This window comes from Lathyrus oleraceus, chromosome 5 (assembly GCF_024323335.1).
Source record: "Lathyrus oleraceus cultivar Zhongwan6 chromosome 5, CAAS_Psat_ZW6_1.0, whole genome shotgun sequence".
Lineage (NCBI taxonomy): Eukaryota > Viridiplantae > Streptophyta > Magnoliopsida > Fabales > Fabaceae > Lathyrus > Lathyrus oleraceus.
In genome coordinates, this window is record NC_066583.1 from 71,758,868 (window position 1) to 71,775,236 (window position 16,369).

Below are 16,369 nucleotides of genomic sequence, written 5' to 3' on the forward strand. Positions count from 1 at the left end.
CCCGTTTTATCAAGAAAGAAATCATTTGTCGCTATGGGATTCCCGAAAGAATCATTACTGATAATGGTTCTAATCTCAACAACAAAATGATGAAGGAGTTGTGTCAGAACTTCAACATTCAGCATCATAATTCTTCCCCTTACCGCCCTAAGATGAACGGCGCTGTGGAGGCGGCAAATAAGAACATAAAGAAGATTGTGCAGAAGATGGTCGTCACGTACAGAGATTGGCATGAGATGCTACCCTTCGCCTTGCATGGGTATCGTACTTCAATACGTACGTCGATTGGGGCAACCCCTTACTCCCTGGTGTATGGTATGGAAGCAGTCCTACCTGTTGAAGTGGAGATTCCTTCTCTAAGAGTCTTGTTGGATGTCAAGTTAGACGAAGCCGAATGGATTCGGACAAGGTTCAATGAGTTGAGTCTTATCGAAGAGAAGCGAATGGCAGCCATTTGTCATGGGCAGTTGTATCAGAGTCGGATGAAGAGAGCCTTTGATCAGAAAGTGCGTCCTCGTTGTTTCCAAGTCGGAGATTTAGTGTTGAAAAGGATCCTTCCTCCTCAGACAGATCACAGGGGCAAGTGGACTCCTAACTATGATGGACCGTATATTGTCACCAAGGTTTTAGATGGTGGGGCCTTAATGCTTGCAACTATGGATGGTGAAAACTTCACTTCCCCTGTGAACTCAGGCGCAGTTAAAAAATACTTCGCATAAAATAGACCCGCTGGACAGTAAAAAGAATAGTCCAGGCAAAAAATGGGCATCCCGACGAATCAAGAAAATGAAAAGGTTCGGGCAAAAATTAGGGATTAAAAATGAAAAGATCGTACACCCGGTAAGTTGAAAACCTGAAAAGGCAACTTAGGCAAAAATGGGTATCCCGGTGGATTGAAAACCCGAAAAGGGCGATCCAGGCAAAAGTTAGGGATTAAGCGAATGACTGCGTTCTGAGTTAGTTCTGAATCTCATCTCATGTCGATGACTGGAAATTTTCGAAAGGTAGGAAACAGTCCAATCACCTTTTCAGAAGGCTGGTCATCTGGAGGATCTTGAAGACGGGCAAGTCATAGCAGAATTGGAACCCAATAGAAATCCATTTCACATTGCCATTAGATTAATTTCTGTTTTTATCTTTTGTGCGATTACCTCTTTCCAGGGATTGCTTCCTGATGTAAATGCCTATTCAGAGGCCATTCAATCAATAAAATCATGTTATTCAGTATATCTCTGTTTTCATTTTCATTTTACTGTTTTGTTTGCAAAAATGACGTCCGAATTTTTGATAAACATTGCATCATGACACATAAAGGCTTTACAGGTACATGCTTAATAAACATTTAAAATTGCTGTAAATTTTAAGTGCTTTGGATCGCCTATTCAGAACAGATACCCTCGGGGAATTTCCTTAAAATCCCCTGCAGATGACCGTGAATATCTTCCCCAGTGAAGTCACCAACAGACGAATTCGGTATCTTATCCCTGCAGAGCTGATCAGAGCGTTGGATTCTTCAATCCCCAGCAGTTTCTCACCACCGTACTTCCCCAAGCGGTTGTTTCAGAATATACACTCCCCAGTAGAGTTGACAGTGCCAGATTGTATACCCCCAGCGGAGTTGACAGTGTCAGACTGTATCTTCCCAACAGAAGTGGCTGCTCCTTAGAGTTCGAGGCCAGATCGATAATCCCAATGCCAGATCCATGGTTTCTTTCCTTGAAGCAGAACCTCGGTACCGTATCGGTGTTTGCTTCCCTTGCTGAGTCATCTCTCGAAAATCGTGGTTGCCAGAACCACTATCGCTTTCCCCAACAGCAGGTTTTCAGTGTCGTTCTCTCCCCAGTCAGAATCTCGGTATTTCGTCATTGCTAGAACACCGTGTGGCAGGTCATTTCCCCACATAATTCTTTGCGCTGTGCATCTCCAACAGCTTTGCCAGGGTCCAGAAGATGGTGATCATTTCCCCAGTAGATCCCCTTGCCTCAGCTTGGCATTCTACCCAGCATTTCGCATCCCTGCATGTAGAATCATATTGCATTGCATCCTCCCAAATTGCGTAGCATTTCCATTTTCATGGAGCATTACGCCATTGAAAGATTCAAACATACGCACGTAAGCATAAAACATTCTCGGTATCCCAAGTGATAAGCTAGAAGTTGTTTCCATTACTCAGAATGAAGATTGTTCATGACCCACCTTGGTTATCCCCAGCAAGTGTCATTGGCCCATGCGTCGCCTTTATTATCATTCCCTATTTCTGCCAATGCTGACAGGCATGAAGTTTTCCGATGTTCAGATCGAAGAAGTTTCCGACGTTCAGGTCGATGCAACTTGTGGCATTCAGGCCAGTTTTCCGGTATCCAGACCGAAGTGGCATTCAGGCCAGTTTTCCGGTATCCAGACCGAAGTGGCATTCAGGCCAGTGTTCCGATGTTCAGATCGAAGAAGTTTCCGACGGTCAGGTCGATGCGACTTGTGGCATTCAGGCCAGTATTCCGATATTCAGATCGAAGTGGCATTCAGGCCAAGTCTTTCCGATGTTCAGATCGAAGAAGTTTCGGACATTCAAGTTGATGCGACTTGTGGCATTCAGGCCAATTTTCCGATGTTCAGATCGAAGTCCTTTCCAGTATTCAGACTGATGAGCGGCATTCAGGCCATGGTTATTTCTGTGTTACCATTTATTTTGGTATCCAGTTTAACATTCTTTTTCGATATTCAGACTGACTCTCACCGTACCAGACGGATTCTTCTTTCAAGGCCACCTCTTTGCCGATTCTGATAGGCATTGTCACTTCACGTCACTTCAGTGCAAATTTTTGGGCTTTTATTGTATTCAATCCCTTGATACCTCGAAAGTACGAAAGCAGCTGTCATCTTCTTTCCGGGTCTCCAGTTGATTGAATAGGGGCAGCTGTAATATCCCAAAATTTACCCTTCATTTTTCCTGGAAAAAAAAACGAAAAAAAAAAAAAGAAAAAAAAATGAAAAAAAAAAGTTAAAAATAAATAAATAAATAAAATTAATTAAATAAATAAATAAAATATAACAAATTTTTTTGGACTTGGGTCTCCCTCATTTGAACCCACTACCCACGAAAATCAGTCTATAAATACTGAAGTTTCAGTAGAGGAAAAGACACTTGGAGTTACACTGGGAGATTCACTGGAGAAAGATTTTGAGAGAAGGAAACCTAGGAACTACTCTGCAGCGACCTTCAGGCAGCCCTGAGAAGTTCACTCCGCCTCACACAAACCCTAGTATTACTTTGCAGATCTAGCCGTACCATTCAATCTTAATCAATCTCTCCAATCAGGTTTGCCATATATTCATCATCTTTATGCCTTTAATTTGAATGCTCTAAATGTATGAGGTATTATGGGTGAATTTGATACCCTTTTGATGCATGTGTTTGACAAGAGGTTTAGGTCTCCTGCCCTTGATTGCTTTTTGTGAGCTTTTTGTGAATTTTGATGGAATTATTCATGTGGTTACACTTTGATTTAGGGGCAACTCTTGGTTACCCTATTTTGTTTCTCTAACCTGTCTTTGTGTTGCCATGGCATTGTTTTCCCTGGATTTCACCTTGTTTGTCTAACCTTTCTGTTGAGTTTTCGTGAGGGCTCACATACTCGTGCAGGGATACCATCCGGAGGTTTATCCTGATTAATCGTATTGACTGATTTTCTTTGATGGTCTAGCTGGAGAGATCTCAGGGTTGCTAATCCTTTAATTGCTGTAACTTCGAATCTTTATCCGTGTGGTAATTTTTTCCCTTTCTCGTACTTTATCGCTTTCTTAGCTGGAAGACCTCGATAGGAGGCAATGTTTGAGCCCCTTAGTGGCATTTTACTCTAAGATACATGTTTTGTGTGGTGTGATTGTTCCCCCGTGGGACACGAGGCTTCAAATAGTCTCCCGTCTGCTTGCCAATTAAGGTAGCACTGTTCCTTCGTCTAGGACTTCCTTTTTGCATGCGCGTTCCTACAACGCATCCCAAACCCTAAAACCCAAAGCAACACGTTTACTCCTTCTACTACAGGCGAGTAAGTCTCCAAAGGTCGAGCATCCGGTAGATTGCGTAGTGACGTCGTTCGTCCAAAACCCAATCCACAACCCCGTAGTTAGCCGAACTACGGCTTGCTCTGATTCTTATTCCAGATGAGATACGTAGGCATAAGACGCGATGTCTTAGCGAGCACACATCCCCCAACCCATAGGTCAGCCGAGCTACGAAGACTCTGATTCTCATATTCAGATGAGATACGTATGCAGTGGATGCGACATCCGCGCGAGTCATTTCTCTTAACCTTTTTAGTAAATAAACACATTAGGTAAACCCACACCCTTTAGACAAAAACCACAAAAGTGGATCCCGTAGAGTACTATGGATGCGTAGGGGTGCTAATACCTTCCCTTCGCATAACCGACTCCCGAACCCAAGATTTGGTTGCAAGACCCCTTCTTGTCCTTTCCTTTTTCAGGTTTACTTCGAGCGTTTCCTTTCCCTCCTTTGGGATGAATAACGCACCGTGGCGACTCTTCTGACATTTTTTTTCGCCGTTTTTTTTTGCGCACTGTATTTTTCAGGTTGCGACAGCACTGACCTTGGAATTCCTGAGTTCTTTCTCCTACATTACCCCTCCTGGCACAACTCAGTTCACCATCGGAGTCTCCACATTCAAAATGTTCGATACCGAGTATTCCCTGAACCAAACTCAAATAGCACGAATGCTTTGCTTCCGACATGGAAAGGGAGTTCACTGTTGTATCCCTGACGGATGGTCAGAAATAACATTTGGAGTGTGGCATAGCCTTACCAACATAAACGCCACAAGCTGGGATACGCTCAACGCAACTTACATCCACAACCCAGCTATAAGATATTTCTACCGAGTCTTAGGGCACACGGTTTCCGGAAGAGTCAACAATCACAAGGTAAACTCTAAGGAACTCTTCTTTCTTCACTGTGTGTTCACCCCGATCACGTTCAATGCCACCTCATTCCTATTGGCCAACATACAGACTGCATGCATGAGAGGCAGCCAGGCGTTCTATTTTGGAGGAATCATCACCTCCATAGCACTAGGCCTGAATCTGGGGGATAGGCTAGCCGACTTGCCAGCCGAGTACCTCAACATCGACTATTGCCTTTCTTCACACCTCATCAATGCCAGAGACGACGGGAAGTATCATCCTGTGGTTAGAAACAAGATAGTTTGAAGCATCATCATGCCCAACAGGAACCGTACAGATCCGCAGAATATGGCAAATTGGATTTTTGATCTAAAAGCCCCTGAGGCAAATGAAGGAGATCCTAATAATGGAGCAGATGAAGTCGAGGAGGAACTTGACCGAGAAATGCCACATCCACCTCCTGAGTACGCTGCGGAGACATCTTCCCGAGGCCAACGAAGAAATGAGTGACGATCCGCCACCATGGAAGACATCTACGTTGATATGTTGCGACACAACCAGAGGATGGAGGAGCGCCAGACAGAAATGATGCAAACAATCCAGCAGATACAGAGGGATCAACACGACTATGCAAACTGGCACGACCAGGGGATGGCAGAGCTTTCCGAAGAGATGAGTGCCCTGACACATCGCGTTGATGCCATCCAGGAGTACACTCAGCATGTGGGGTTGGATCCTACCCAGCGAGGAAGAAGTGAGCGTGCACGAGCAAGAGCTAGAGCGCCCAGAGGCCAACATCGTAACGACGAGTAGTGATCTTCGTGTTTCTTCCCTTTTTCTTTATATTGTCGCATTGAGGACAATGCTTTGTTTAAATGTGGGAGGAAATCCTTATCTTTCCTTTACTTGTTTCTATTTTTAGCCATAACAAAAATTAAATTTTTTGTCTTTATTTAATCGTTACCATCGTTCATTCATTTATACCTAATTTGACATAACAAAAAATTTGTTCTAAATACTAAATGCATACCCTACGAGTATATAGGTTGTCTTACAGAGGTTCTGTTAGGAAACTGAGAAAAATCTAACAAGATTGTTACCGTCCCGACACCTTAGATCCCTCACTTCTGCGAGATCAGTTTGAATACCCATTATACTGATACCTTAAGTCTCCGTTCTAGATTAACCCCTAGTAGTTTATACTAGCAGTCAGCACCGTCTTAAGCACAAACCATGTGAAGAGACGATGAATATAAGTGATTGATGCCTACGAATTAAGAAGATCCTTCATACTTTTGCTATCGAGAAATTGATAAATGAACCATACAAACGGTTGCAAGATATACAAAAGGAAGAAACAGAAAAACCTGGCTGGTTGGTTCAGAGGTACCTGGTACTGGACTCGGTAGGGCGAACTACGGTTCGATCCCCCACAACCTTCAAAGGGGATACATAAAGGGGTATCACACTAGTGTACCAGACCTCGTGCTAAGAAAAGGATCAAAGTCACTAACCGACTACTTCACTAAGTGCGTGTGAAGGCAAAGGGCTTAATGTGATTGCGCTAGAATGAAACCGGGTGAAATAGGAACGAGAAACACTAGGTTGAGCTATAATAGCATGATTCGAACTGGCTTGTACACAAAGAGAGATCTACGTTAATGCTTATTGCTTGTGTCGTCACTATATCTTTAGTGTTTTACTTGAGTATCTGCCATCTTAACAAAGTACCTAACAACCACGTACGAATTGGAAATGTATTCATGTTTAACTAGTTTTTCAAATTTTACTTACTTGAGGACAAGCAAAGATTCAAGTTTAGGGGAGTTTGATAACGCAAAAATACATCGTATATTTGCCTTTATTTACACTTAAAAATCGTAACACTTTCATTTATATTCCAATTATTCCGCAAGTGTTCGAGTTATTTTTGCAGGTATTTCAATCCCCATCTTAAATGAGCAAAGTATAGAAAAGGAAGGAAAAGAAGAAGAAACAGAAGAGAAAGCAGCAGAAAAACAAAAAAACAGGGGACACAAAAATTGTGGATGTGACGATCGTCACAAAGCATGTGACGACCGTCACAGGCCCATCACAAACGTCACGCGGCCAAAATCAGCACCTTGAAACAGTCAACAGAAGTGAGCCACCATGCCTAAATTCTCGTTCCACAACCACTTTCCCGTGGATTCCTCACTCAACCAAGTCATCCTTGTTTCTCTCAACTGCCATGGCCTAATGGCGGATATAAAAAGACAGAAATTGGAAACCTACGGGGGACGCTTAATTTTTCTCTGCAATTTATTTTCTACAACAATTCTGCTTTCTAGTATTATTTTTCTTCAGCAACATTGTTTCCTCTACAATAATTTAGTTACCGTTCCGTTTAGAGTTTCCATTTTCCCTTTCCCTTTCCGTTTTTCATTTAGCCAAAGTAGTAGTTTCCTACACTAGGGAACTACTAAAATTTATTTAATTTAGCTTAAGCAATTATTTCGAAGAGGCAGCATCCTACCGACCTGTGGAGAACTGCTCGAGTACTTCAAGATTCGGCGTATTCTATTAATCCAATTTCCAGGTTTTTATTCAATTGTTATTGCTTTATTATTATTGTAATCATGTCTATATTATTGTTGATCTGTTTATGATCGTATGTGGTTGCGTTGTTTAACATGTCTGGATAAACTACCGGTATCGGTATGTAACAATTTAATTAGACGGGATTTAATAATAATCGATGAAAAACTTCTTGTCTCAAACAATCTTTTTGGCTATAGTTTTTAATTTTAATTTAATTAACTTTGTCACAAGAGTGAGAAGCTATTTAATACGATTTTTCCACGAGAGTGGGAAATTAACTAAGGTGAGAACCGACAATCGCGAGAGCGTGAGGGTCGAACTGCATAGTAAAAACTAGGCATTGATTTTAAAAACAGCGAGAGCACTTTAAAAGCAATTAGAACTTATCTATTTTCAAAAAGTATTTTTAACTTCAAATGGGACAGCGAGAGCGTACATTCTGACTTAAAGGTATAGTCTGAATCAACAATCACGAGAGTGTGAGATAAAGCCTTTTAAATAAGTATTTTCTACTGAAAGATATTTGGTACTTAAATTATATACCAATGACTTATCGAATCCCTGACGATTAATGCGTTGCATACTGATATCCCCCTATTAATATTTTCTTAAAACTCAACTTCCTTAGATTTAATTTTCTTCAACCAAACTTCTAAAAATCATTCCCTTAGCTAAACATAGTAACGTCAGTAGCATTAGTTTGACCATCGGTTCCTGTGGGTTCGATATCTTTTAAAACTAAAACGACTGGACTGTGCACTTGCAGTCAAGTACCAGATAGACTATATTCTATATACAGTCACGAGACGTATCATAACCAAAATACCAAAAATATGTCTTTGCATTTGCCTAACTCTTTCGTAGATAGAGCATGATCACATTGATTTATCAAGTTCATATCTAGGGTTTGAGACCCTCATGGATAAAAGCATAACCAAGGATTGATTTACAATGTCTTGAAGCATCATACATGAGTCCCATTGATCTCTACATGTTATATCGATCAAGTATTCTTCAAGAGTTTGGAAGTGATTTGCCTTGGAAACCCTAGTTTGACTGGGTATCCTGAGTAACTTCTCCAACAAGCCATCTCACCAACTGATCAATTTTCTCAAGGGAAACTTCAAAATTCATCATCTTATGCATATATGATATACCATTAGCCAAGAAAGTCAAGAGAATTGAAGGCTAGCAAGTTGGTTGATGGTGGTTGGCCAGATGTATTCATCTGATCAAAACTGGGTCTCCCTAGACCCTATCTCCTACAATTTTCATCATATGAAAATGATTCCAAGAGAAACATTACTCTAAATGGTATTCCTAATAACTTTCATGTTGAGACCTAGAGTTAGGTTTGCTTGGAAAATCATTTTCTATGTTGAAACATTATAGGTCATTTTGTCTAAACCCTAATTTGAAAGTCAACTTCCCAAGGCCTTAACTTGCTCAATTTTTATGAGATGAAAGATTTCCAAGTTTCACAATAAAATTCAAGATGTATACTTCAACCTTTATTTTTGGAGTGAGAGCTAATTCAACGTTTATGAGCATGTGATATGAGGATACATTATAGGTCATTTTTGACCTATACCATTGAACAAGTGATTTTTCCAAACTTAAAAAATGCATAACTTTATCATTCTAAATCCAAATGACATGAAATTTGTGACTACTTTGAAGCTCTTTGAAAGAGGTACAACTTTGATGAAGACACATTTCTCATTTTAAGCTCACATAAAAAGTTAAGCAAGATGGAATATTGAGATATATGGCTTGACACTTAGAAAAAATTTCAACATGTTGAAATTTCCAAACTTCCACCTTAAAATTCACCATGATTCAAGCTCCAAATGAAAAAGTGTTCAACATTAAACTTGTTCCTCTTGATCCAAGCTTTCCAAAGAACCCAAATTCATGCATTTTGGATGAAGTTTGCTAGGGCTGCACATGGCTTGCACATGGCTTTAACAGAGCTGCACCATTAGAGGAAATCAAATGTCCAGAACTCCATTTCACATTGCCTTGCAAATCAAGCATCATTTGTACTTCAGTACAGTTGCAATTGGATCAAAATGGATTGCTTCATCAGCCTGTACACGCCCATGCAAGCTTGTGCATCATATTGCCAAATTTAGAAAATTTTCAAGTGTGCAATTATCAATCCCAAATGCTATAAATACAGGCTCTTGGAGCTAAATTCAAACACACCTTGCGCACCAACTTTTCCCCCCAATTGAAACCCTCTCATTCTAAAGGAAAACTTGATATTTTTCAATCTGAAAATTGAGTTTGAATCTCAACTGTTTGGAGATTCAAGAACTCCAGGATCCAAAGCCTTGCACCATTGTTAACCACTCCCTGCAAGCTTCTCAAGTGTGATCAGATCATGTTTGAAGCAAGCAACCTCTAGTTCTGCACAACATTGAAGGTAATTTTTAGAAAACTTCATCTCTTCGAATCTCACTCAATTTTCATCAATCTATTAATAAGATGTGTGAATCTCTTTTTCATGTCGGCAATGGTTTCACCATGCTTCATATGAAATAGTTCAAACTCTTGGTTTAATATGTTGATCCTAGCTTGTTTAACCTCATTAGTTCCCTCATGGGCAACTTCTAATGCGTCCCACATAGCTTTGGTGGTTTCACAATGAGATACACGATAATACTCATCAACACCTAATGCGGATATGAAAATATTTTATGCTTTCAAATCATGAGACCACAACTTCATATCATTATCATTCCATTGATTTTCCAGTTTTTGTATGATAATGCCTTCACCATTGGTTATTGTAATTTCATTAGGACCATTGGTGATGACGTCCCATACACCCTTATCAACAGAGTTGATATGGATACGTTTATAAGCTTTTTAATAGCCACAATTCTCGCCGGTAAAAATAGGTGCTCTATTATATGCACCTTTAGGTTCGGTAGCCATTATCTAATAAGCAAATCTTAAGACAGGAAATAATTGGAGCTCTGATACCACTTGCTAGACGATAGGCCTACATATAGAGCGGGGTGAATAGATCCGAAGTTAAAAATTTATTTGAAAATTTGATTTAGAAAAATTTATGGCGCGGAAGCAAGTTTCAAATATTTCCCGGATCCAAAATCGTCTAACTCAACCTACTATAGAAAAGCTCGGATATGCGTAAGAGTACCAATGGTATGATAATAATCCACAAGTTGATTAATCAACACTTCAAGCACTAAATTGAATACTCTTCTAGAGTAAAGGTTTATCTTCAATGATAATAACACACGAAAACTTAGTCGAAACAATTGTCGAACACTTAGCGTGCAATCAACAAAGTTTGAATATTAGTATAGTGTTTGTAGTTCTTAGAAATCCAATCACTACCTAATGGTATGTGATTACTACAAAAAATCAAATTAACAAAGAATTCAAAAGTTATTATCCAAACAATATTGATTAAGAGATCAAAGTAATCGATAATTTACGAACCAAAAAATAAAAGAGAGAGAGCGCGAGAGTATACGAGGATTTGTTTAGGCAGTTCCCCAATCGACTACGTTATGGGTACGTCTGCCCTCAATTCAAATTTGAATTGAGATATTAATATAATAAATCTTACTTTACAAATGCATGAATACAAGAGATGAGAAATCAAAACCCACAAACCTTAAGTTTGTTCTTTACTCTAGCACCTCCAAAAGCCTTGATCAGTCTTGATCAAATAACTAACCATGTCGCTTCAATTCACCTATTGTTGCTACTTCCTTGCAAGGTACCCCTTGTCCCAAGGTTTTCAACTGACTGAATTAATCCCAAGCGCATGATCATGTAACCTACAATGCTGCTTCAATTAACTTGTTATTGCTACTTCCTTGCACGACCTCCTTGTCTTAAGGATTTCACCCGACTGAATTAATCCCAAGCACACACTTGTTGAACCCAGTATTTTTCAACAAGATCCACTGTTTCATGCTACTCCCTTGCACGACACACCTAGTTCGAAGGCTTTCACTCGATCGGATCTGAATTGCTCAATCTTGTCTAAAACCTTCAAACCCTAAATATCTTGAAGGAAAACCCCACCTCGGTTTTCTTATTTTAATCCCTCAAAGATCTCAATCCAATATTCTCGGTACAACAAACCTAATTGGATATTATCAATCATAATCTAGATGACATCCAATCAAAAAATGATTATGTGTAGTTTGATTGTACGTATGCATATATTCAATTGAAGATGATGAGATGCTTTGAAATTATAGATTCATGTAGATTTTACTCACTCCAGAAACATTACTAGAGAATGACGCATGTATGAAGTATATATATGCATGGTTAAGTGGAAAACATAAGGAACATAAGAAACTTTGATAAAAATATGAAAATATGCAAAAACCACTCGTATAGGTCGACCTGTTGAAGTCATGTATCGACCTGTCAAGGTTATGCCCTCCTATGTGTTGACTTGTGGAGTCAGCACACAAAACAGGAGCAACATGCTTTAATACTGCAGCATATGTGTCAACCTGAAAAACGTATGTGCCGACCTGTAAAGGTCATGTGTCAGCCTATGCAATCAGCACATAAAACAAGCTTTAAAAACGCAGTATATGTGGCGACTTGAAAATCGTATGTGCCAGCCTATGCAGTATGTACATAAAACAAGCTTTAACAACGAAGTACATGTGTTGATCTATGTAGTCGGCACATAGGATATTTTGCCCATAAAAACCTGTTTTTGATGTATGAAATCCTTTCTAAATCGTTTTTAATGCATGAAACATTTTCTAACTTGTTTCCAAATACGTGTATGCTTCATAATACTAAGATGCACATAGAGAATGGGAGGATATCGTCCAATATACATAAACGCTAAAGTATCCTAATTTTGACATCATATAAAACACTCATTACGGAACTTAATGGAAGATGCACTCACATAACTCGCATTTGAAATAATAAACATTCGTACATAGGAAACCCATGCACATCAAATTGGCTTCAAATCTACATATGACTTTCGTGAGAGCGACTTACAAATCTGGTGGCGACCCCATTTCGTAGCATGCAAATTCCAACCTCTCATTGAAAGTACAAAGTTGTATAAAATGTTTAAGAAAACATAAATCTCTCGGTAAAACCCTAAATATATAAGAAATTATGGTGTAGTTTGAATTGATTATCAGCTTAAAAAAATAAAATTACTCGTAAATTAACTATATTTAAAAATCTTCTTTAAAAAGTAGATATAATATAATTAAATGTGAACATTTGAAATAAGAAACTCTATTTTAAACACTCGATCATAATTGAGATTGGTTCAATCCTCCAAATAGAAAAGATAACTCACAATGAACATATATTATCTCATTATTATAATATATTTTTTCAATAACTTTTTTTATTTTCATGCAACAAATTTCGTAACACATAACTTAAAAAAAAGCAAATTTATTTTTTTATGATAGTAAAAATCAATGAAAAACTATGACTCTAATTATGGTGAAGCATCAAAGTTAGCCCTAATAACTAACACTGTTTTTTATCCTTTTTAAATAAACAATTAAAACATGTATAGAGAACAATAACATAATAATAACAAATGAAAATTACATATATAATTACAAAAACTTAAAATACATATTATTTACTAAGAATTACACAAATATTTATATTCTCACATGAAACCAAATAAAAAATTCTTGTTTCATTTGGTTTGATGATCAATGACAGTTTGAAATGCACCAGCCAATGCTCTCACCTTATTTCTTCTCTCTTCTAATAACTTGCTTGCAGTTTCTTCAATCACACTATTGGAAACTTCACCTGACTCTTTCTTCCCTTGCACCACACTACTTTCTTCTTCCTTTTCCTTTGGTGAATCCACTTTGGTAATAACCTCTTCAACCTCGTTCTCCACTTTTTCATCATTTTCCTCTTTTACTTCCATTACTTCACTTGATTCTTCTTCCTTTTCTAACTCTTCCTCATTTTTTATATCTTCTTCTTCTTTTTCTTTAACCTCAACAACTTCTTCTTCCTTTGTTGATTTGTTTGTTTTTTGTTCATCGCTCTTATTAATGTTGCATTCATCTTGGTTTGTATTTGTATTCTCATTCTCTTCATGTTCATATTTGGCTTGATCTTCCTTTGCTTCTTCTTCTAACGCCGCCGTAGGAATTACCTCTTTCACTTTCTCATTATCATATTCAATTTGTACAATATTTTGATCATGCCCTTGATTCTCATTATCATAAGGAATATGCATAATATCTTGTACCTGAGACTGATTAATCTCAGGTACAATATCGTGTACATGGGACTGATTAATCTCAGATACAATATCTTGTTGTACTTGAGATTGATTAATCCCGGATACAATGTCTTGTACCGGAGATTGATTAATCTCAGGTATAATATCTTGCTGTACTTGAGATTGATTAATCGCAGATACAATGTCTTGTACCGGAGATTGATTAATCTCAGGTACAATATCTTGTTCCGGAGATTGATTAATCTCAGGTACAATAGCTTGTTCCAGAGATTGATTAAGTTCAGGTACAATATCTTGTACCCGAGATTGATTAAGTTCAGGTACAAGATTTTCAACCTGGTCATGTTCTTGAAAACTCTCAACTTTTTCTACTTCTCCAATATTGTCTTCATTTGTTATAGCTTGTTTAACTTCGGGCTCTGGTTCCGGTTCCGGTTCATTTTCAACAACATCGTTTTTTTCTTTTGTTTCTTCCTTAGTACTACTCTTTGTAGCAACACTCTTTGTATTACTCTTCTTGGTAACACCTTGTTTTGGATTCTTTGACGAGGTTTTATCTGAAACAGATTTATAAGAAGGGATAATGCTTCTACTAAGTGGTTTATGTTGTAGTCTTGAAGGAGAATGTTGAATTTGTTTTGGCACCTTTGAAAGTGATGGTGGTCTATCAAAAGATCTTCTTCTATTTAGAGTAGGTTTGTTTATAATATTGTCATTTCTTACTCTAAAGGATTGGGATCTTGGCTGTGAACTAAGTGTTGGTTTGAGATAATTTGGGATTTGTTTTTCTGACGGATTTTGTGAAGTGGAACTTTCTACGGAGCTTGATGATGATGGTCTTGAGAGTCTTTTTGTGGTTGAGATTGGAGGGGGAGTAGAAGAAGATGGAGATTTCTTGTCCTTATTCTTCACAATACTATTAGTGTCTTTTGTTTTTGTTGCCATGTATATTTTTTGGTGTGAAAAAGGACCTACATATAAGAAAAAATTAATGTGTTAAACGAGATATAAGAGATGTCTATTTTAAATTTATGATAGATCTCAAAAATAAAATAAAATAATATGGGGGTGTAAGTACAAGATATGATAGTATGAGTAGTCACAACTTGGGATATTTATTTTTGATCGAGGATCCGGTCCAACAAACATAAAAGGGAAAAATATGTTTTGATATACAATATACCTTATTGATAAATTCTAAATTCCTCATTAATGTCTAAAATATACTATTAAAAATATCCTTTACAAAAAAAAAAAATTATAAGTATCTCTAATAACAATTAGGCGTTTATATCTGCGATGAAAAAAATGAATTTTGATTATATAAAATTAATTCATATTTATATAAATTCATGAAAAAAGAATTGAACCGTAAGTTTCAATTTAAAATGAAGTTTATACTCAAAGGCTAAAAAATTATAGTTTTAAATTAAATAAATAATTTAAAAATAAAATTAATTTTACTCAAGTGCAATCAAATATGTCCAAAAAAAAATTCACATTCATAATAATCAATTTTGAAAATCAAATATATCCTTTTTTTTATATATTTTAGATTAGGTTTTAATGTTGTTGGTTGGGTCTAAGTTAAGGTTGTAAAACTTTATCTTTACGTAGGCTTTAAAAAATGACTCTTTTGTAGAGATTTTTCAATGAATATTTTAAAACACAGTCTTTAATGAAAGTATATTTTTAATAATATATTTTTATAAAAAATGATAATATTTCAAAAAATAATATTGTATTTGTAAGATATTTGAGCATATAGAAGTAGATTGAAAAAAAATATTTTCTTCAATAAAATTTTGAAGATGCAGAAAGTATTACTCAAATGATTGTGATCAATTGATAATCTTTTTCTCAACACTTTTAAAAAATTCTTGTTCCTTTGACATTCTAAAAGGAGAAGAAAAGCAAGTAATGCACATGACACAATGATTATGCTACACACCTCTTTTCGATATTAGAAGAAGCAATAAAAAATTCAATAACTTGTGAAAGTTCAATTCAATATTGAAACAAGCAACCAAAAAAGAAAAAGGAAGAGTGAATGCACAACAAACAAAGAATAATAGAATGTTGATGTTTAGAAAACGTACCTTGTTAAAAGAAAAATTGTGGAATAGTGAATTTGTGAGCTTTGAAAGATGGGATTTATTATATGAAGAAAGAAGAAAAGTGGAAATAAAACTTTAGGTGGAAGATAAGAATTGGATAAAGAGAATTGAGAAGGTTAAAAATATCAAAAATGATGTTTAAATTAAGAAGAAACAAAAAGTGGTGAAGGTGTTTGAATTAGAGGCCATTAAATTAAAACAATAAAATTGTGTTGCGTAAACAAAACAAAGGTGTGAATAACCGGAACATGTGGATTTCACATGTTGACCTTTTCTTTTTTTTAATTCAAGTAACACAAAAAAATAGATTTTTAAGTCATTTTCCATTTAATTTAATTTGAAATGATTTACTATTTATATAGTAGATTTAAAAATAAAATAAAAAAGATCAACACATTCATTAATTAGTGTTGGTGTATAAAAAGTCAAATATGATGGTTATGTGTTGTGTTACGAGAGTGTGAGAAACACATGTACAATCTCATTCAAATTAGGG

At 36.9% G+C, this 16,369-nt stretch overlaps 1 protein-coding gene across 1 annotated transcript; it reads right to left on the reverse strand.

The window, feature by feature from the left end:
* Positions 1 to 13,189: 13,189 nt before the first annotated feature.
* Positions 13,190 to 15,970, reverse strand: LOC127078797 (uncharacterized). Its single transcript, XM_051019224.1, has 2 exons — positions 15,856 to 15,970; positions 13,190 to 14,727 (listed from the first exon to the last, which is right to left on the reverse strand). The coding sequence occupies exon 2, from the start codon at positions 14,699 to 14,701 to the stop codon at positions 13,190 to 13,192; it is 1,512 nt and encodes a 503-aa protein (XP_050875181.1). The 5' UTR covers positions 14,702 to 14,727; positions 15,856 to 15,970.
* Between the last annotated feature and the right edge of the window lie 399 nt (positions 15,971 to 16,369).